Raw genomic sequence first — 23,104 nt, 5'->3', positions numbered from 1 at the left:
GGGTAAGAAAATAACCTACCAAATCCTTATCCTTTTAACACTTAATTACAGTACATGGTAAATCGAAATCTGGTACCTTCCTGTTGCACCAAAATCTGATCTTCTACTGCTTATAATAAATACACAGAAAAAGCAGTATCTTTATGCTAGACATTAGCTAGTAGGACAGCTAGTTAGTACATTACCACTTGATCCAAGTTTGTTCCTGCAGGCACACGTTCAATTGTGCCAGGTATGCCGTTTGCCAAGTCTTTAAAATCCTTTCTAGGACAGCAGTATACCTGTAATGGAGACATTATTCATGCAATATATATAATAATTCTGCTCTTAACCTTTTAATATAATGATCAACATGAAGATACTACTGAGCCCAGAGCAAATACAAAAGCAAACATGAAACAAGTCCTGAAATTTAGCTATCAGGAGTCAAATCTATGAGACAGAGAAACTGGCAACGGCCCACTCGTAAAAACTGAAATACAGAAAAAGTGTAAAGCAAAAACCAAAAAAATAATGGTCCTATTGACTGGAAAAAGTGGTTTTAATGCACAGAAAAATTGTAAAAGCCTATTACCACAATTCAAGTTAAATGAGACATGGTTTAAAATATTACATCAATTTTCCTTACACCTCAACTTTGTGACCTGTAGAAGTTAAAGATAAACAGAAATATATTTTAGGCAAAACAGATTAATTATGCCTCATTGTACTTGGAGATAGCTCATTTCACTCTTTTTGCATAATTATATTGCACTGCTTCCCACACCCATTTTTCCCCCCATGGCAACAGAAGAAATTTAGGTTGGTGATTAAGAAGAGCTTCATTTAGAGAGGTTGTGGAATCTCCATCCAATTTTCAGGAGCAGGTCAAACAGACACTTGATTAGGATGGCTTAGTCAGGGATAATCCTGGTCTAGATGACCTCATGTGGTCCCTTCAAGCCCTATGATGATTCTACATTAAATTAAAATAGGTCTAACATGAATCCTCACAGAATTCCAAGACACCTCTTTCTTGTTCAATATATTGCCATTTTATTCCGTTTCTGGTTTTTAAGCCAGTCCTCTAGCTATGCAATATTCCTCACATCCACCAAATTTAATTAATTTTTGTGTGGTTTTATAAGGCAACATATCAAAATTTTTATCAAAATCTGGCCATTTAACCAACTGAAAATTGCATAAAGGATCATTTAACAACAATATAAAAAAAAAGTGAATTTTTAAAAATATCTTTAGTTCAGCAGCTGCTGGGGAAACACAGGATTACCTTGATTAAAAATAACTACAGTGATACTATCAGGCAGAAAATGCTCGTTCTTGAAAAGTTGATATTTTGTTGCATTTCTTTACATTATTCTCAAATTTGGTGATCATGAGGTTCAGGTTTAAAATAAATAAAATTATTTTAATTTTATATAAACTGTAAATGAGAAATGTCCCATTCTTACTTGGGAACCAGCCATTTCATTCTGCCTTCTCCTACCAAAATACTGAGAGACCAATGTTTAAAGAAAACAGATATTTTGCCCAATGAAATCATGCTCGCAAACCTTTCCACTCTCACTTCATGCCCTCCCTTTGGTTGCTGCTCAGAAAAACCTTAAAAGCCATTGAGGTCAAGCGGTTTAAACCATAATTCATACAAATTACCTGTACAAAAAACTTTACCTTCTGGACATGGTTATGAGAAGACAAAAGTTATCATGGTTAAAGCAGCCATAGATCTAGCACACCAAGCATTTTTTAAATTGCTGTCCACAGACCACTGAAGGTCTACAGGGGGCTGGCTTCATTTCTTGGTTGCAGTTACTAAACTGCACAAAAAGCAGATTAAAATGCATTAAGTATTTTCTTAATACTACTTTTCTTTGAAATCAATCACTGCAGCTGCTTCAAGAAAATAATGCAGTTGGGAATGAGAGGGAATGCTGTCCACAAGTCTGTTAATGTGATAAGTGGAATAAACATTTAGAATTACTGAAGCATTCTCCTGTCATTTCTAGTTCCTACTAAACTTCAGTTCTCACACTTGGTTTCCAAGTAAAAGCTCATCCATGCTCTTATTCCCAAGCTTACTTTTAAGAAACTAAGAATGTACAAAGATTTGTGCAAAGTCAGTCACTGGATGAACATAGGCAGAAGTTCCTTCTTGTATCAAACATACTAGGGCAGATTCTCTGGCCCTTTCAGGCCATGATAGATGTTACACTTTACAACCTGTAACATGATATATACAGCACCGGGGCCTAATCTTGTTTAGGGGCCTGATCATCCCATGACATCTAAAGCTTGATGGATGTAGTTTACCTGAACCATATGTAGTTGAACCAGGCTCTGTGACTGGTTTTGTAACATCTATCATGCAAATGTGATTTAGGGTCTGTCCATTGAGAGTCACGTAGTTTGTTCACCAGGTAGAGCTCCAGAGCCTATAATTTCTTATCTTCATGCTTCCTTGTTGCAGGTGGGTGAGAGTGAGGTTAAATATATAACACAGGTCTTGTTGTTATAAGTGCAAAGTACTCAATTACCTTGATATTTGCCAACTTGAAAATTCAACTAGCCACTTGAGCTAGGAGGTTTTAGAAGTGGGATCCTAGACTGTCCCGCAGCTATAATGGCTCATACATAGGTGTGAGAGGGCACTAAGACCGAGCATATACTTGGTGCAGGGCTCAGGCATGGGCGTAAGATGGAGCTGAGACCAGGCACGCTCGGTGCAGGGCTCAAAAAAGAGTGAGAGATGAAGCTGAGACCAGGCACGCTCAGTGTAGGGCACAGACACAGGTGTGAGATGGAGCTGGTATTTGCCAACACTAGAAGTGGCTGCTTGACATACACAATAGTTCTTGGAGGTTTTCCTCTCTTCCTCCAAACAATCACCCTTGGTGTGGGGGTGGGTTCTATGCTTAAAGGCCAAACAAGATGGAGCGTGACATGTACTGAAATTCCAGGTTCTTTCAAACTCAGATCCTCCAAATAAAGACAGTTCTGTTGCCACCAACACTGTGCCAACACTGAAAATTCAAGTATGAGTGCAGATACGATTCAAGACTGTCATGGTCTCAGCAATGGGAGGGGCAAAACTTCCATTTATTATACTAATACAAAAGTCAGACTCCATGTTAGGTGCAGTGAAGGAAGTGTTAACGTAAGAAGAAGCAAAAGTCTTTAGCTCTGTAAAGAAACACTCATAGTATGATTTCCCTTTATGTTGTAGGAAAAGAATTTTTTTTTTTGGAGGGGTAAAAATGATGTAGGTTGCTGGAAGCATTAGCACTCTTAATAAAGGAATGTTGTTTTAATATCTCTTGCGTAGTGTGTAGTGTGAGGAATTAATATTTTGAAAGGAAGAAAAATATACAGACTGTCTGCATAATTCATCTGTATTGTTTTCTAGTCTGATTCCATGAACAAAGGAGAGCAGTGACATACACTCCAGAAGACAGAAGTGCAAAATACAAGGGATTTCAAAGCATTTTGTAGACAGAACTAAGCCTCGAAAAGAGCTTCTGAGTAACACTGAGCTTTACTCAGTACAGTTGTATTTGAGGATGCGGTGGGTGAGATGTGTGACTAACAGCCAGGGTGGGAGCCAGGCACAAAGCTGCTGAGGACCTGTGGGGGCACCATGGGTATTGGGGCCTGAGAGGGCTGCTGAGGGCTGGGAGCTTGCACTGGAGCACTGGGAGCCCTCAGCTTTGCTTGGGCCCTCCCGTCCTCACTGGCAGGCCCACAAGCTTCAATGCAACCCTCTGAGACTGAAGCATTTTTTCATCTAAGCTACAGTAAAAAGGTGGCTGAGATTTTATGGTTCTATGCATTTTGCCCAGTTAAATTTACCCTTATGCTAATCTGCAATAATTTTACCCTTATGATATCTAGAAATGCAGGCTGCTATAGCCAAATAAAAATGGCCACACAGCCTTAAAGCTTCACAAGCAAATGGATAGAAACTGGAAGACTAGCATTAGTGAGCAATCAACTTGGTAATTGCTACCATTGTGAAGTCAAGTAGCCCTTTGACCACAAACAACGGTTTAATGGCCATCTCCTCCCCACCCCCACCCAAAAAAAGTAAAATAAGAAACCAGGCTCAGAATAGCAAGCAAATAAATGTTAGACTTTACAAAGAGGAAGGCTTTAATTTAATACACACACACACATATTAATTACAGGTAAATTAAATCTCAGCTATTAAAGCTATTAAAAGTTCACATATTTAAGATTTAAATAGCTTTAATAGCTGAGATTTAATTTACCTGTAATTAATATGTATATATGTATGTATATACATTTATTTAAGGTTAAATATTTAAACTTCTGGACTATTTAAATTAAAGCTGAGTAACTAAAGTTAAATTAAAATTAAATAGATATATTTTCCGTCTAGAACAGCACCACCCAGAGCATAAGAATTCAAAGTACAGTACATGAATCGACTCTTTAAAAAACATTATGGCATGTACGCGCCATCCAGTGGCACTATGAGGTACAGAACATAACACACGTGACCAAATGAACATACATCACCCTTGTCTACATAGGCATGCATCTAAATTGGGTCCAGTTGAATCCACATCTAGATAAAACACTTGCACGTGTATCAAGGCCTATAGAGCTGCACTGTACTGCTTAAGTAAAATAAAGTGCTGGTTAAGCTCATTTAACTGAGGTCTGGAGAAGGATTTTCCTGTGCGCTTCTCCCCCCCCGCAAAAAAAGAGGAATCTTCCAGAGGTGCATAACTGGCATAGCAAGCCTATACTAATCCATTACTGGCCTCCTATATAGGAAGCACAGCTGAAAGGAAGTGGCATGGCTGATGCATTTCCTGAATCCTACTACTCCTAATGTATAGCCTCTTGGGAATATAGGATGCTGAGTGTAAAGCTAAGCAGCACCAACAGCTTACAAGTCTGCCACTAAAACCATTCAAATCTGTGGCATGAAATGGGACAGAGGGAGGATGGACATTATCAATTTCCTGATCTTAACCTAAGAAAATTCATAGCACAAGAAATCACAGAAAAACTGAATGCTTGATATGAAATGAATAATGCATTCTGAGATGTAGAAATATCCAGCCTAGGTAAATCTTTGTTCATGGGCTTGTTCTGACCAACTATCACATTTCTATGGCATGCTAGAGGAAAAAAAAACACAACCGGAAGTTATTTTTAGATCTTATTTTCACAGCAACTCTTTCTACTGGCTTTCACAACTTGTTTCAAACTTTGCAAGCTCCAAATGGGGTGAAACCTCAAATTCAAGCAAATTTAATTTGAATATGCAATCTTATGGTTGCACAACTCAAATCATTTTACTGTCCAATGAATAATTCATACATAGCAACTAAAACTAAGATTTAATTATGGATTATTAAGTGTTAGAGCTTAATTTTTATTTTTTCAGTCTTCTAATTTAAAAAAAAAATTAGGGGGTAGGCAGCACAGTACCATACACAGCACGGAGCAAAAAGCAAGGCAACAGATCCAGCAGGAGGTACAGTGTAGAAAGCAAAAAGCAGAGCAGCAGATCAGGAGGGGAAGGGATCAAAGTTACCCCTCCCCCCCATAAGCGTGCACACACACTCTGCCCTAGGCTGTATCATTTTTTAACTGAGAGTTTGTCTGGATGCAAGTTAAATGCTGTATTATCCTGCACCTCACTACTCTTCCCTGGAGAATGGGTCCAAGAGAGAACAGCATGCTGGCATTGAAATAGATTTCATAGACATCAGGGCTGGAAGGGACCTCGAGAGATCATCGAGTCCAGCCCCCCGCCCAAAGGGCAGGAAGTCAGCTGGGGTCATAGGATCCCAGCAAGATAAGCATCCAATTTACTCTTGAAGGTGTTCAATGTAGGTGCTTGAATCACCTCCGCTGGCAGACTGTTCCAGACCTTGGGGGCTCGGATCTCCAGCCTGAAGCGGTCTTGCAGGAGTTTGTGACCGTTCGACCTCGTCATCCCTTGGGGCGCTCTGGTGAACAAACCTTCCCCCAGATCCTGGTGGTCACCCCTGATAAACTTATAGGTGGCCATCAGATCACCCCTGAGCCTACACTTTTCCAGGCTAAAGAGTCCCATGTCTCTCAGCCTATCATCGTAAGATCTGTTTTCCTGACCTCTGATCATGTGCGTGGCTCACCTCTGGCCTCTCTCAAGCTTCTCCACATCCTTTTTGAATTGTGGAGCCCAAAACTGGACACAGTACTCCACCTGCGGCCTCACCAAGGCCGAGTACAAGGGGAGAATGACGTCCCGGGATTTGCCTGAGAAGCATCTATGGATGCAAGCCAGTGATCTGGTCGCTTTATTAGCCACAGCATCGCATTGCAGGCTCATGTTCATCTTGTGGTCAATGATAACCCCCAAGTCTCTTTCTTCTGTAGTGCTATCCAACGTAGCACTGCCGAGCCTATAAGGAAGCTGCAGGTTTTTCCTCCCAAGGTGGAGAACCTTGCATTTTTCGGTGTTAAACACCATCAGGTTCTCGTCTGCCCATTTGCTGAGCTTGTCCAGGTCAGCCTGGATCACCCACCTATCTTCTGGCGTGGATGCTTTGCCCCAAAGTTTGGTGTCATCAGCGAACTTGGCCAGTTCACTCCTGACTGCAATGTCCACATCATTAATGAAGATGTTGAACAGGATGGGTCCCAGGACAGAACCTTGAGGGACCCCACTGGTCACAGGGCACCACAATGAGTGACTGGCATTGATTACAACCCTCTGGGTCCAACCATGGAGCCAATTTCCCAGCCAGCGGATCGTAGTGGAGCCAAGGCCACAGCTGGCCAGTTTGGCCAAGAGGTGATCATGGGATACCAGATCAAAAGCTTTTTTGAAGTCAAGATATATGACATCAATCTCTTCTCCCTCGTCCAGGTGATGGGTCACCCGGTCATAGAAGGAAATGAGATTGGTCAAACAAGACCTACCCGCAACAAACCTGTGCTGGCTATCCCTTAAGATGTTAGCCTGGGCCAGTCCATCAAGGATGGCCTCCTTAATAACCTTTTCTAAGATCTTCCCCAGGATAGAAGTCAGGCTAATGGGCCTGTAGTTAGCCGGATCCACCCTCCTCCCTTTCTCGAAGATCGGCACCACATTGGCCTTCTTCCAGTCTTCGGGCACTACACCAGAGCGCCAGTTTTCAAAGATCCATGCCAGGGGCTGGGCTATGATGCTCGCCAGCTCCTTGAGTATCCTGGGGTGCAGATTGTCAGGGCGGGCTGACTTGAAGGTATACAGCTTCTCAAGGTGTTCCTTCACGAGGTCAGCATTTATGGAGGGTAGGGGATCCCCAACACCCGGATCTCCCTGTTCCATAGCAGGCATGGGCGTCCCATGGGACTGATGAAAGACTGACGCAAAGTACCTATTTAATAGGTTGGCTTTTTCCTGGGCGTCAGTTGTCAGTTGCCCCATCTGGTTTAGCAGGGGTCCAACGTTGCCCTTGCTTTTCCTCCGGCTCCCCACATATCTGAAAAAGGACTTTTTGTTGTCCTTGATGCTTGAAGCTAGTTGGAGTTCAGTTGCAGCCTTGGCTTTCCTGGTTTGCTCCCTGCAGGACCGGACCAGCGCAGAATAATCCTCCTTGGAGGTGAATCCCGTCCTCCATCCTTTGTAGGCTTTCCTTTTTAGCCACAGGAGGTCCGCTAGGTCCCTGGAGAGCCAGGAGGGCTGCTGTGCCTTCTTGCTGCCTTTCCTCTGTGTTGGAATAGATTTAGCTTGTGCATTGAGGATCGCTTCCTTGAGAAGCAACCACTCTTCTTGAACTCCCATCTCCCTGGGGTCATGGTCCCTGAGGGCCTGACCGACAAGCCTCTTGAGCTGGTCAAAGTTGGCTTTTCTGAAGTCAAGGACTTCTGTGTTGCTGACTGACTTGCCAGCTTTACGGTGGATGGTGAAGGTGATCAGCTCATGGTCGCTGTCACCCAGCTTCCCATCGATCACTAGGTCGCCGATTTAGGTCATCCCCCATAGCCAGTACCAGGTCGAGCAGCACTTTGCCTCTCATTGGCCCATAGGCTTCTTGAGTCAGGTAGAGGTCATCCACGCATGAGAGAAAGCTTTGTGACCACTCGGATTTTGCTGAGTGATCTTCCCATGAGATGTCCGGGTAATTGAAGTCACCCATGACAACCAAGGTCCTGGAGCAAGTGGCCTCAGTCAGTTCCCGGGCAAACTCCTGGTCAAGCTCAGGACTTTGAGTGGGAGGTCTGTAGTAGACTCCCACCATTGTGTCCCCTGTGCCGTATTCCCCACGAATTTTTACCCAGAGGGTCTCTAGCTGTCCATGCCGGTTACCAACATCAGCTTGCAGGGACATGTAGCTTTCCTTCACATAGAGAGCTACACCCCCGCCCCTTTTGTCAACACGATCCCTCCTTTACAGCGTATAGCCCTCTATACCCGTGGTCCAGTTATGGGTGGAGTCCCACCAGGTCTCCGTTATCCCAATGACGTCATAATTCTTTGCACTGAGCAGGAGGACGAGCTCCTCCTGCTTGTTGCCCAGCTCCTGGCATTTGTGTACAAGCAGGCAAGTGTGCCCTTGGGGGCTCTTGCCTTGCCCACAGATTGTGCCAGGGCTGGGGCAGGGGTGGGCTCCCTTCAGTGCCTTGGTCTGCTGGCTTTGCAAGGGTTGCTCAGGGGCCAGCAGGGGCAGTAGTCCCCCCATCCCCCAGCGGGCTTAGTTTAAAGCCCAGTGGAGCAGGTCAGCCAGCCTGGCTGAGAAGAGCCTCCTCCCCAGGGGGGAGAGGTGGAGGCCATCTCTTCCCAGCAGCTCGCTGCCTCTCTCGCCAAAGAGCGGGCTGTGGTCATGGAAGACAAAGCCTTCCCGATAACACCAGCGCCGCAGTCTTTGGTTCACCGCATGGATCCTCCTCTCCCTCCTCAGCCCATAGCCCAAGACTGGGAGGATTGACGAAAATCCACTCCTCCAAGAGTGGAAAGAGCAATGGAGACTTTCTTGACATGACCATAACTGAGGTATAAATGGGCCCTGTATTCTTCTTTTAATAGCAAAATTCACTCTGGGTTTCATCCAGCCACTGAGAATGCAGTTTTCTTGACAATGTGCACTTAGGTCTTTGAGCCAAATCCCATGGGTTTATTAAAAACTTTATTCTGTGAGTAAACAACTTTGCCAGCACAATAAAGTCATAATTATATACTGTAGTGTTCACTGGAAACTTACCTAATTTCATCTGATTATATTTTCTTAAAGGAGGCAGATGCTGTAAGTGCTCCCTGTCACATACTTGCTGGTGTTATTTTTTCCAGTAATATTTTGCTTTCTTACAAAAATGTGAATTCTGTTTTGTCCCTGCCCCCCTAAAATATTAACATAATATCCCAGGACATACAATTTTCTTAACATAGACTGGTCTGCCACATGGGAAATCATTTCCTGGGTAAATACCTATATTTACTTTATACAGAGCTTCAACATTGAAAATATGATAAATCTCCTCCACTGTCACTCTTGTGCAGTTGCTGTAACAACCTGTCACTCCCATGCTCCTGCCTTCAGGGACAAAGAAAAACGTGGGACATTTTTAACTGACTGTAAATTTAGAACAAATAGTTTTACAAATGTTATTAGTAGAATTGCAGATGCATTATTGTCCTATTTGTATAACAATAATGACCTCCTATAAACATAGTTTTCTGCTTTCCCCTGCTGCAATACAGAGACAATATTATTACAGGGCAAACCATACCATTTTCCTTCATTAGAGGCTCACTTGACCTGCTCAGTGAGTCAAACCAGCGTTTATTCCAAATGAATCTGATCATTTTATTCTATTTAACAAATTCTCTCACCAGCTAAATATTTCACCTACTCACATAGATAAATCAAAAACAGATCGGCTAAATCACTGTAAACACATTGCTAATCTACTAAATTATTCTGATGAGTAACTAGTGGAAAACAAATAACAGCATACTAAAGACATTCCCTTCGTACAGTAAACACTAGGAAAAGAGAGAATCAGACCCTTCAGGAAAAGAGCGAATCAGACCCTAGTAGGAAAAGAAAGTTATCACAAACTTCATGATAAATACAAGGATCAGTGGAGGCTACCATTCAAAAAAAGTATTTCTTGGTTAAAATGCAAGGTTTGGAACAAGCCGCCTTAAAAATAAATTCTTAAAAGACGTGTTTTCTTACAGGTGACAGATAGCAATGCCTATCATTCAGGTTGCTAATGCTTTCCATTACAAAACCGTTTTTCAGTTGCTCATAAATGTAGGGCCACAACCTTGAACCTGGGGCCCTGGCCTAGCCAGTATGCAATGTATCTCAGTCTCCCACAAACAGCTGGTCCCCCAGACTGGTCATGGCTGAAGTCTTCAGCAGGGCTGAACCCTCTACCCACTCCCCATTTCCAAACTGACTGGCTGCGGTTGGCTGACCCTCCACTTCCCACATATAAACCTCTGAACAGGAACAGGAACTGTTAATAGGACTCTTCCTAACCCGTGACTGCTCTACTGCTCCCTCTGGCTTGTGCCTAGATTCTGTTCTCACCTTGATCTCCTGGTTTTCTAACTTGGCTTGTTGGTAACTTCGCTCACTCACTCTGCTCCTCCTGTACCTTTGACCTAGCATGCTTTTGGACTCCACTCAGATAGACCTCCTGGCTCCTTGACGTCCTCTGCCCCCCCAGATTCTGCTTGCTCATCCTGACCTGGACTAGCACGGACCCCCAAAGAAACCTACCTGCAACCTGCCATATTAAAAGACCAGATGCAGCAGCAGCAGCAGCAGCACGTGGCTGCGGGGAGGAGTCTGAGAGAAGGCTTCCTGCAGGGTGCTGCACTCCTGCTTGGACAGCAGATGGTCCCTCTGTGCTCTGTCTGTCATTCAATGAAGTTCCAGCTGTTCTCTTTCTTTCTGAGAGGGAGTTTCACAAAGCAGCCAGAGCTTAATTGTTTTTATGAACAGCTTTTTTTTTTTTTTTTTTTAACAGATTTTACAGACAGGCATTTTTAGCCTGATTTTTTTTTTTAATTTCCTGTCCATAAATGTACAGACAATTGGCAACCTTGCTAGAATGTGCCACAACTTGAGAGAAATGTTCCCTGCCCTTCCCCTCTCCTGACTTTCAAATAACCTCCAAAACCTTGCCCAACTCCTCATCAGAAGCTAATTCCTCACTGATCAACAGACACCAAAGCGTTTACAGCCCTGCCTTAAAAATCAGTGCCACCACAATCAATACCCACAACAAGAAAACCATCAGAATCCAGGGATACTACACACATCTATCACAAAATGTGGTGTATCTGATCCAATGCATGAAAAGCCCTCATGGAAATGATGTGGGTGAGACTAGACAAATTATAATGAGTTAAAATGGGGTGGGGCTAAATTGATTAATAGATTCATAGATGCTGGGGTCAGAAGGGACGTCAGTAGATCATAGAGTCTGACCCCCTGCCCGGGGCAGGAAGGAGCACTGGTGTCAGATGACCACAGCCAGGTGCCTGTCTAGCCTTCTCTTAAAGACCCCCAGGGTAGGGGAGAGCACCACCTCTCTTGGAAGCCCATTCCAGATTTAGGTAAAACCTTTACCATAAAGAAGTGCTTTTTGAAGTCTAACCTAAATCTACTCTCCATCAGTTTGTGGCCATTGTTCCTGGCGACTCCAAGGAGCAACCTGGTAAACAGAGCATCACCTATTCCTTGCTACCTGTCTTGATGAATTTCCAGGTGGCCACAAGATCACCTCTCAACCTGCTCTTGTGTAGGCTGAAGAGATCCAGGGTCCTCAATCTCTCCTCATAGGGCTTTGCCTGCAGGCCCCTAACCATACAAGTGGCCCTCCTCTGAACCCTCTCGAGGTTGTCCACATCCCTCTTGAAGTGCAGCTCCCAAAACTTGATGCAGTACTCCAACTGCAACTGACCAGTGCCACATGAAGGGGAAGTATTACCTCCCTGGACCTGTCTATCAAGCACCTGTTAATGCATGATAAAGTGCAGTTGGCTTTACTGATCACTTCATCACATTGACAACTCACGTTCATCTTGGAGTCAATACTGACTCCAAGATCCCTTTCTGCTGCTGTACTGCTGGGAGGGTCATCCCCCAGCCTGTAAGTGTGTTGGTGATTCCTTCTCCCAAGGTGCAGCACCTTGCATTTGTCCTTATTAAACTGCATCTTATTCTGTTCCACCCACTTTTCCAACTTGTCCAGATCCGCCTGGATTTGTTCCCTACCCTCTGGTGTCTTAACTTTACCCCATAATTTGGTATCATCAGCAAATTTGGACAGAGTGCTTTCTACACCCTCATCCAAGTCACTGAAGACACTGAACAGCACCCATCCAAGGACCCAGCCTTGTGTGCTCCAGCTGTTCTGTTGTAACTGTGTGCCTCCTTGTATTCTTTAGTATGTGAAAGCTCAACCCTGGTAACTCTTCCTTGTTTTACGAATAGTAAACTACAGTTGTTTAGCTTTCACTTAGCTCTAGGTAAGTGAACACTAGTTACTGATGACCTATGGGAAATCCCCACCCCGATTTCAATTTGGTGTTATTTGTTCATAAGCCCAGTAGAGCATAAGACTCACTGAAAATCTGCCAAAGCAAAGTCTACCCTTTGCAGCACCAGCGAAGATACCGTTTCCATTGCTGCATCAGACCTGTGTCCTACCTGAGGTCATGCTCAGATGCCTGTCGCGCATCCAAATTTTGAATCTGTAGTAACAAAGAAATCCATTTTGTTGCTTCTGTCTCATTCGTACTTGTACCTGCTAATGTTTAATAATGACAGTTGAACTTCACCATACACTTAACATACTATAAAAGCCTACTCAGAACATCACTCTAAAGAGTTCCAATTGCTTAACAAATCTTCTTGCAAATAGCTTTCTGGCACGTTTTATAAACACATACATTCTGAACCTTGAGTGTGATGTTGATAGTTCTCCAGAGCCCAGCTAAAGTAAAACTAATTAATAGGCACCATATTTAGGAAATAAAGAGCCAGTGTTTCTATTAGATACATTCCTATCTCGCTTTTAATGTCTAGAATAAGGATTAAAAAATAAGTAGGCGTATTATGCAGAATATATTCTTACACATCTAAGATTTCTTAGACAAAAGCTTAATTAAGCCGAATTTCTGGTTGATAAATTCTACCTTTTTTTTTTGGCGCCCGAGGGGGGGAACCTACATAAACATGATAAAAGCCAAAATAAAGGGTCAACTCAAAAAAAAAAAGTTTGCAAAGCCACTAAAGTCACCCCAAAACTTTAACACTCATTCTGTAATATTTTATTGTGATGAAAGCCTAAAATTATCTCAGGGATTCCAGTTATTTCTGGGCTATTATTTGAAGCAGGGTTGAGGCATTTTGAATCATAATGCAGTACGGGAACAGGAAACAGCACACGAAGGCTCCTTGTGTGGTTATAAGAATGGTAAATCTCTTATTAGAAATAACCTGGAACTGACAGAATCATCATGACTTCTGTGCATAGTAAAATACCCAGTATTGGCTCGATCGAGCTGCTTTCTAGCACAGTTTATTTAATGTTAACAGTACATTTACATATCCAAATACTTCAGATTTTTGAGAGGTGAAGCAGTAAAGTGAAATCCTACAGATAGCAGCAAAGCGTGCAGAAACTTCAGCAGACCTCCAGAAGCCAGGAGTGAGTAGTACTTGCCCTTAATAATCATGAGGCCATAAACACTTTACAAAACATGAATCAATTTAAAGTATGTACCCCCTTTTTATATACATTTCCAGAGCCCCAAAGTCTACTAGATTCATTAAACAAGTTAAAGTTAAGACCACTGTCCTAAATAACTTGTAGTCTAATGTTTAGCTTTCACAACCACTTAAAATAACAAGCACAGACAAAAATGCAGTAAGACAGGGGTTATAATCAAATGATCTTGGAGTTACTTAACTACATCCTTAAACTAATTTGTGTGTAAGACACATTTGAAAAGAAACACATGCATTATTGTGCAGATACGTGTATATATAATACAGCCTCAAGGCGGCTCCATATGATGGATACAAATATGTAGTTTGAAGTGAATGCAGTTTGCTTGTATGCAAATATAAAAATGTAGATGATATTATATTTACTTGAATCTGAGATGACCCCAAATTCAAAACAACCCTTCAACAGTTGGATTTTATAGTTGGAAAATTTATAAAATTTCCATGTATAGAATCTAATTATCTGAGATTGGTCTTTAAATCATCTTGCCCACTGTTGCAGCAGAACAGGCAATGGTGAGGCAGGTGGACTGGGAAGCAGCTTACCCTCTGCCCCATGCAACCTTGGGTCCCACCTTCCTCTCAGCCTCTGCTCCCCCACTTCCCCCTCCAGGCTCTGATCCACGTTGGCAGGCTTTAATCCTCTTTCTAGTCTGGGGCATTGAACATAGCCCCAGCTTGGCCCCGTAACAGCCATGCAGGCTGCACACCGCTGCTATGCTCTGGCTCCAATGTGCATGAAGCCTGCTGGTGCAGAGCAAAGGTAATATGGAGAGGAAGAGGGGCAGGAAGGGGGCAAAGGCTGAGCTGGGGGGGGAATAGGAGGAAGAGGCTGCGGGGGTAGATGAGGAATGCAGAGGTGGTTTGAAGGGGAGGAATAGGAGAAGGACAGGCAGCAGCTGCAGCAGCTATACACCCTGGATAGGGGCTGAAGCCCAAGTTACAACAGCCACCTGCTCCTCAGCCCCAAGAGCCCTCATACATGACTCTAAGACAAGGGGGTCCCCCCCTTGTTAAATGGTGAAAAAACACTTCGCCTTAGAATGGAGTAAATACCTTTAAACACCTCCCTACTTACCACCTGTACCTTCTTCAAGCTTATGAAAGGCATGCAGGTTCATCAGAAACTCTTGGACCACAGACGCTTGTATTTTCTACATGGAGGTGTATTTGAGATGCAATAGGGAAACCTCTGAAAGTAAAAACTTCCTAACTTTCATAAATCTCTCTGAAATGCCTTGCATAATTTGCCTATACCTTCCAGAGGAAAAAAAAATTCTCTCTTGGGGTGAGATATGGCATATATGATTACAAGTGGATTCATTTATGTCAGTGCATTTCAGTGGAGAGATGAGATAGAGGAAAACAGGCTCAAAATAGGAAGCCGGATTCAAACTTCATTTTCTGGAGGAATGCTTATAAGACTGTATTTCCAAAAATGAGCAAAACTAGAGTTCAAATCTGAGGTAAAAAAAGGACTAGAAAACCAAGAAATTTCATATTTTTAGTGTCTCAGTGATATGTGAAGATGTAGTCACCTGCTATCCATGAACATAGCCAGGCAAACAGGAGAATGAATGAGTCATAGCAAATGAAAGAAAACCTTGAAATGAGGCGCATTTCACTGAAGAATGATGTATCAAACCAGAGTAATAACATGCCCACCAATACTGAAGAGATCTTACTTCTGTAACAGTAAATTCTGCAACAAAATTTTCTTCTCTAAATCAGCGTAAAAGATAAAGAGCAAATACTGGATTTTAATTTATATCAATGTACCCAAAAATAAGCCTACAAACAGAGAGAGTATGTTACATTACAGAATTGTTCTTTGCACTCACTGAGCGAAAGATCTGTTAGATCTCCACCTCTAATTGTTATGATTATTTGATAACAACCTTTATATTTCTATTCACTTGCGTGGTTTCTAATTGGTAAGATTTTACAAGCGGTTTTTGTGAGACCCTGCTTTTGATGCTCTCATTCAAATGCAATTAATAAGTATGCATGGTACTTTTAAACTCAACAGGCATCAGACCCGCAAATGATAGAGCCTCTGATGTTGTAAAATTTCACTACAGATAGGTTATCTGTATCGCCCTTTGTCTGCTGCAAGCATATTTATAATAGCCATTTCAATTTTAAGGGTATCTCCAGAATAACTCCTGCTGCACAGTATCAGGGAAGATGACCCTCACTTTTAGTAGCTCTCTGTCATTTTTTTCCTTTGTGAAGACAAAAGTCAATTAACTCATCAAGACATCTGTTATTTTCTTATCTCCTGTCTTCAATAAGCACTATCATTCTGAGCGATGACAATAGTCTCTTATCTGCCCACTAGAAATCTGCTTTTAAGACCTTTATTGTCACTTTATGGAAATTAACATTTAATATTATTAGGTCTCAGGATGGGATTTTCCCCACTTTTTTGCTGATTCTCAAAGCATCACAGGACATCACAGAAGTAAACTTCACTGAAAACAATACATACTCAGTAAAAGAATAGAATTTGGCCAAGGATAAGTTTCAAACAAGTTCCTTTCAAGGGTTTATATACTTGGTTTCTGATGCACCCCCAAAACCACTCAACCACTGTTGAATCGATGCTGAGAGAGCGGGGAGAAGCGGTGGTGTAGGCACAGCTGGAAGCTGCCAGGCCTCAGCAACACAGCTCTTTGCTGTCCAGCCCCAGCATGGACACAGAGGGATGAGCACAAGCAAAGCCCTTCATCCCTGTGGGCCAGATTCAGTGGCTCTGTGGGCTGGATCCTGCCTGCGGGCTATATGTTGCCAACCCCTAGCCTAGAATAATATTGCCTAGCTCTCAAGTGGCTTTCATGTACAGTAGAAGATTTTCAGTGCTCCTTCTAGAGGTCATGGAGGATGAAGTATCCTCCACGTTCCTCCTTTGCATTCTTCAGTCTCAAAGCCCCTCTGCTGTAGCCACCATCCTCCTGGTAGGAAACTGGATAGGACTCTCTACCCACTAACAACGGTCATCAGTGGTCAGCATAGTCTTCCATCTCATCATGGGCTTGCTTGCAAGACACTCCCTCATCATGCTTTCAGTTTCTGTTAGTCCAGGGACAAAGAAAACAGAGTCCAGGAATTAAAACCAAATCTCCTGCCTGAAACACCGCACATTTCAAAGTAAATAGTCCAAAAAAACAAACTCTTAGAAACATCACCTTTGCCAATTTCTTGCTTACAATTTCTTGTAAGCATAGTTTTAAAATCAGAAATGTATTTTTATCTGATGTAATATAAAATATTCCCGACCAACTAATATCTAAATTTTAATTATATTGAGTCCACAAAGCTGCTTGAAAATGCTTTAACTCTGAAGTGGGGGCATGGTGGTTATACGCAGTGGACTGGCATTCATGAGATCTTGGAAAAGCATTTAGCTTTCTGTGAAAGTCTGTCTGTGCCTCAGTTTCACGTCTATAAGAAAAAAACTAGTGATGCTAATACAGTACTTGAGTATTGCCAGTCACCTTGCTGGGGTCACTTGACCCCAGTTGTCTTTTCCTGACTAGTGCAGGAGAACTGGACCTGATGATCTATAAGGTCCCTTCCATTCTATAAATCTATTAATCTACTTCCCCTAACGCACAATGGGTGTTGGGATAAAATTGGTATCTGTCGCATGCTCATATTCTGAGACAAGGCATAGCCCCTCGTGAGTATAAAGACAGAACATGGATTTGGGGGTCAGGTTTCCTTGGCTCCATTCCCACTCCTGGCACTGACTGTCTAAATGACCCTCGGGTCATTTCACCTTTTCATTCTTCAGTTTCGCCAGTTACAAAATGAGTATGAAGTAGGGATGTAAATAGCGTTGAAAAATATTCATTTAACCTGTTCTAATGATATTGGTTAAGCAGTTAATTGATAACACAGCAGCTCAGACAGCTGCTGCTGGGAGCTGCTCCCAGGGCCCTTTGAGGTGGGGGAAGGGAAGGGAAGAGGTGGTGGCAAGCCCAGCCAGACAACACAGACCAGGTGAAGCACCTCCCCCTTCCCTCCCACCCCCCAGGGAGGGAGCACCTGTGAACAAGCAGCTATTTGCTTAATTGATGAGCCATTAGGCTGCCTGCTGTTTTCCTCTTAGGTTATGGGTATTAGGCTCCCTTGCACCTACATCCTGCCTGCCCTGCCACCTTCCCATTCCTGCTGGGGCACCATACAGCTTCCCTTCCCCACCAGACTGCCCCTGTCCTGAGCTAAACAACAATCAGTAAGCTAACCGGTTATCACTGGGCTTATTGGTTAAACAATTAATTGTTTAAATGTAAATCTATTAATCTAATCTAATCTATTAATCTAATATAAATCTATTAACCTACTTCCCCTAACACACAATGGGTGTTGGGATAAAAGTGGTATCTATTTTGGTAATCTAATTGGTAATAGATTAGATTAATAGATGTACATTCACATCCCAAGTATAAACTCTTCCATCCACAAAGGTGTTGGATGACTTAACATATATAAAATTAAACAGCCTTAAATGAAAGTTGGTATGTATCAGAATGGCAAAGCTATATTACATTCAAGGATGAGGTCCCCAATACTCTCCATATTTTGAATTTAAAAAAACCTATGTAAACAACTAATCCTGCATTGCCTCTAGAAACATAAATCCATTTTTCATTTGTGCTTAGTTGTTATTCCAATCAATACTGGAATAATTAAAACCCCTCATGATCAATGCTCATGTTTTCTTTTTTTTTCTTTTTTTTTAAAGGCCTTCCTTATATGTGAAAAGATTTTATGAACTAGTTTCTCAAACTGCCTCTTAGATTTCTATACCAGCAGCCAAGACTCTCTTAGCCTTGTTACAGTTCTTAATTTTTCATATCAGCTTACGTTTAGTCTCCAACATTCTTGTATCTTTTTTTTGTCTGTGGAGAGAATACCACTCCTTACCACTTCTCTTTGCTTTAACTTCTCTGCCCCTTCCCGCGCTCTACTACTTTCCAATATCCTGGTATTTTTAATTTTCATTCCCTTTTTCTTGTAAAAGCACCTGAAAGGACACAATACCCTGAAGATAGATGCTTCTTAATATATTATACTTCTGAAAAGAATGTTCTCTAATTTAGCAATATTATTTCAGACTCAGCACTTGGACCAACCTTAGTTTAATCTTTTACAACAGTCTCCATCAAAATGGTACTTACTACTGGTAAGTAAAAATTGTTACCATGGCATTTCCATTATTCATAGCATAAGGAATATGGGAGGAAATTATTTCTGCTTACCCCACACTTCCTTTCTTCAAAGGAGAAGGTCCCTAGATCTGTTATACTGACTACTTCACCTTCTTGGTGCTTAGAGGCAGAACCATACCTGACAGTCAATAGGAGCTGCAGTCTCAATCTGATAACACTCTCAATCAAGACAATTTCATTGTACTTACCTAAATTAGCAGTCACACCAATGATACTTTGAAGAGAAACTCAATTCCTCTTATGGCAGGGCACAAGAAACTCCCACTCATGAAACAAGCCCAAATCATATCCATTCTATGCTATTCTAGGTGACCTTTTCACCAGAGGACACACTGATGGTAGCATTTACTACTTGAAGTAAAAGGAAATTCTCAGGTAAGCACAGTTACATTTTCCTATTTTTCATTTTTATTAGATGCATCAGAATAATCTCTCAAATATGGACTTCTTTAGTGAGACATATTACCTATCCCATCATTTTTTCCTGCACACTAGACAAGGAGGAAACCTCTGTCAGAATAATCACATTTATTGAAGACTAGATGACCAAGACAAAGGAGTTTGATGAATTTATGTTCAGACATAAATACCTAGACATTGTAATTCTTTATTTCCATTCTGAAATTGTTCATGTGTAGTTTATACCCATTTGATTTTGTATCAATATTGCCCTGCCCTGTAACATAAATACTTCCTATGCTTCTCTGAAAGACATTCTCATATGTATTTCTGAAAAGGACTTGTATCCTCTCCCAACCTTCATTTTGCTAAGCTAAACAAGCCAAGGTCTATAGGACATGCCTGTAACATGGAAGCATCCTGTTCTAGCCAGAACATCCCTGAGTACACCCTGCCCACTCACTTCCACTAACATGCTCCACGTGCAGAAATACACCCGTGAGGGCCATTCTTAGGGTATCCTACTGCAGGCACTCATGCTGCATGCAGCCTGAGGCCCCTAAAAGATGCTATACTTAAGATGTGACTAACTAGTTAATTGTATCTTAAGTAATGACCTGGTCACACAGTCTGTCAATGAATGGCATAATGAAAACAGGAATAAGCCATAAAGTTATTGCACAAACTATGTGCAATAACATTGTGGCTGGCTCCTATCACGTCTGTAATTGAATGTGTGGCCTGTGCCCAGCCTCTGGAGCATACTGGAACTTTTCAAGATGTATGTTCCAGAGACTGGGAGTGCCCTTTAACTGAGTGAAGTCTCCAGGTGGAAGAGTGCACCATACACTCCCGTGACTCCCAGCTGCAGGAGCATGGGGTACACTTCCCCACCTGGAAGCCAAGCTTGCTACTTGCTGGTGTGGGGGGGCAGGTGCAGGGCTGGGACTGGAAATGTCGTGTACCAGAAATATGGCACAATGGGATCTGTTGTAGGATCAGACAATCTTGCCTCCTCCCATGCACATGTAGCATGGCAGAAAGCGTGACTGTTAGGATCCCATATCAGAACCCATTGCACCTTTACTTAAAGGTCTGTCAGGTGCCTGAGTTTTCCAGAGCAGCCACTGAGGGACATCCCAGAGTGTGCTTGCTGGTGCATTTTCCAGCACATGCTGCTGCTAATGCTGCTGAGGCTGTTGCTGCTGCAGCATAGATATGTCTTTAACCTCCTCTCATAAGAAAAGTTCTGTTTACTAACCATCCAACTGTGTCCTTTCAGCACATACCACTTAACATTAATTTTTTGAACAAAAGGTGATCAGAATTGTGTAACTGATATTACCAATACAACATATAATAGTACCAATATTCTCCTGTCTCCAAGAAATACACCCAATAATTGTATTGGCCTTTTTCAGAGCTGCATCACATTTGCAGATTAATGGTCAACCGTAGGATAACACACCTGAAGTCCCTCTCCTCTTTCATCACTCCTAATCTATAAGCAGTTTATTTGTCCCTAAAGCACATGATTTTGCACTTTATACTATGAAATTTCTGTTTCCTCTATGCAAGGTCTGCATGATCACCCAATCCTACCTTGTATTAAAAATACCACCCAACTGTGGGTCAGTTCCAGTTTCATAAGCACACTTCCAGCTCTTGCACAAATATCACTAGTAAGAATTTCAAATAGAATGGATCCCAAGATTGATCCCTGAAGATCATCACTGGTAACTTCTCTTCAATCTGATAACTTCACTTTCTGTAAAACTTGTGTGGTCTCCCTTTTAGACAGTTCTTTATGCATCTTACAATTATGGTATTATTTTTCCCCTTCTTCATTTTCACTAATAATTCCGCATGAAACACAACATCAAATTGCTTTGCTTAAAATTGAATAGATTAGGTCTGCTGCATTGCTTTTTATCCCGGCCCCCACCCAGTCGTGCTTCAGCGGCAGCAGTGATGACCGCTCCGGCCCCAGCCCCAGAACACTGCTGCTGTAACCACTACTGTACTACAGGCAGGGGCAGCGGGGACAATGGGCGTCGTGCCCTGGGCCAAGGGGAAAGGCTGGAGGAGGAGGACAGAGGTGGCAGGGAGAAGGGGGGCAGATGTGGCAACAGGGAGGTAATAGAGGTGGCAGGAAGGACAGAGGCAGCAGGAGGAAAGAGGTGGTAAGGGGCAAGGGTCATACCACTTGAGTCCCTTGGTCACTGCCCCTCCACTGCCTGGCCTCCTTCTGCTGTTTGCCTCACTGCAGCAGGGGAAAGGGGAATAAATTTAACATAACCCTCCAATAGTTAGATTCTATTTATGGAAAATTATAACAAGTTTTCCAGGTATTGAATTGTTGTGGGAGGGGGGCCTTAAATTTAAAGTCACCTTGGATTCAGGTAAATTTTCTGTTTACCTCCATGTTCCTGATTAATCATTCCTTGGATATCTGCTCTAAAACCCTGAATAGTAATGAACTATTAATGGGCCTAGAGTTAACACTTTATCAAAAAAATGAAGAGGCACCACCTTGGCTGTTGTTGCTTTGCTATCCCCCCAAATTGACAGGCTCATTGAAGATCTGTATTACAGGCATTGCTAGTTCATAAGCCCATTCTTTCAGTATTCTCACCCGGACGTTATCAGTGCTTCCCAATCTCATCACAATAAACAATCCAATATTGCTTCTACCTCAGAATAGCAGCTTGCTTGAACCAACAATTCTAATCTTGGAATTTGTTTTTCCTAGACAGGGAAAGGGGCTGAAGTTACAGACTGAACTAAGGGTGGGAACTACACTCTTCCCATAGAACTGACATCGCTCTCTGGCAAAATATTCAGTAATGAGTGAAGCAGGAAATAGACACCATTACTTTTACTTCTGGCTTTTCACAGCCTAGCACACTCCCTTGAAGTCTTCAGGGACACCAGCAGCTGCAGAGACCCCAGTTTGTCTCCCAAAAATCAAATGCAACCTTAGGACATAGCTGGGAGTTAGAGAAATGTTTGAGCCAACTGTCAAAATCTTGAGGCCAAGTTTGGTTTTTCTTCTCAGAAAAGCTCTGCAGCATGGGGACCTAGCTGAGCTGCCAGGGACTGAGAGAAAACTGGAGGGATCCTGGCTTCCCTGAAGAGGATCCTTCTGCTGCTAATGACTGACAAACCAGCTGCTGGTGCAAATCTGTGGCGTTTAAGGCTAGGGAAAGAAGTTGCACATAAACCAGTTTAAGTGATCAGAAACTGGTTTAAATCTGTAACAGAACACAAGGTCAGTGCACATAAACCAGTTTCAAAATGACTGAAACTGGTTTAAGATAAACCTGGTTGAATGTAGTATCACACTTAGCTGATTTGGGTCAAAGCAGTTTATGAAACTTCTGACCAAAACCCCTTCCTAGTTCAAGTTAAATTGGAGTCCCCCAGCATCCCAGCATGCTTTGTAGCTCTGGGCCGAACTGTGCCGTCTGCTCCATAGAGCAAGACTGGTCCACCCCTCTGCTCCCTAGCTGGAGCAGTGAGGGCTGGCTGACAAGGGGGGTGGGGGGGCAAGTCCAGCTGGGGATGCAGCCCAACTGCCCCTCCCCAGGCAAACACCCTTTCCCCCACTCAAACTTATTGCTGGCTGCAACTGTGGCCTACAAATCCTAGAGGCACTCAGAAGTAAGTAATGAGCAACCCTGCAGAGTCTTTCTTCTGTAATTCTGGACT

At 42.6% G+C, this 23,104-nt stretch overlaps 1 protein-coding gene across 3 annotated transcripts in view; it reads right to left on the bottom strand.

The window, feature by feature from the left end:
* The window catches only part of SH3RF3 (SH3 domain containing ring finger 3), a 381,928-nt gene that overhangs the window by 303,605 nt on the left and 55,219 nt on the right, over window positions 1-23,104 (bottom strand). For 2 of the 3 annotated variants that reach the window (XM_090021443.1, XM_090021464.1), the window contains exon 2: window positions 186-281. The exons of the other annotated variant lie outside the window; for it this stretch is intronic. In XM_090021443.1, the coding sequence (XP_089877569.1) occupies window positions 186-281 (96 nt within the window). The remainder of the gene's footprint in view (window positions 1-185; window positions 282-23,104) is intronic. 3 annotated transcript variants of the gene reach the window in all.

The sequence above is a fragment of the Crocodylus siamensis genome, chromosome 1 (assembly GCF_052110815.1).
Source record: "Crocodylus siamensis isolate JL-2025a chromosome 1, ASM5211081v1, whole genome shotgun sequence".
In the NCBI taxonomy this organism is placed as follows: Eukaryota; Metazoa; Chordata; order Crocodylia; family Crocodylidae; genus Crocodylus; species Crocodylus siamensis.
This window is presented reverse-complemented; position numbering and strand designations above follow the sequence as displayed.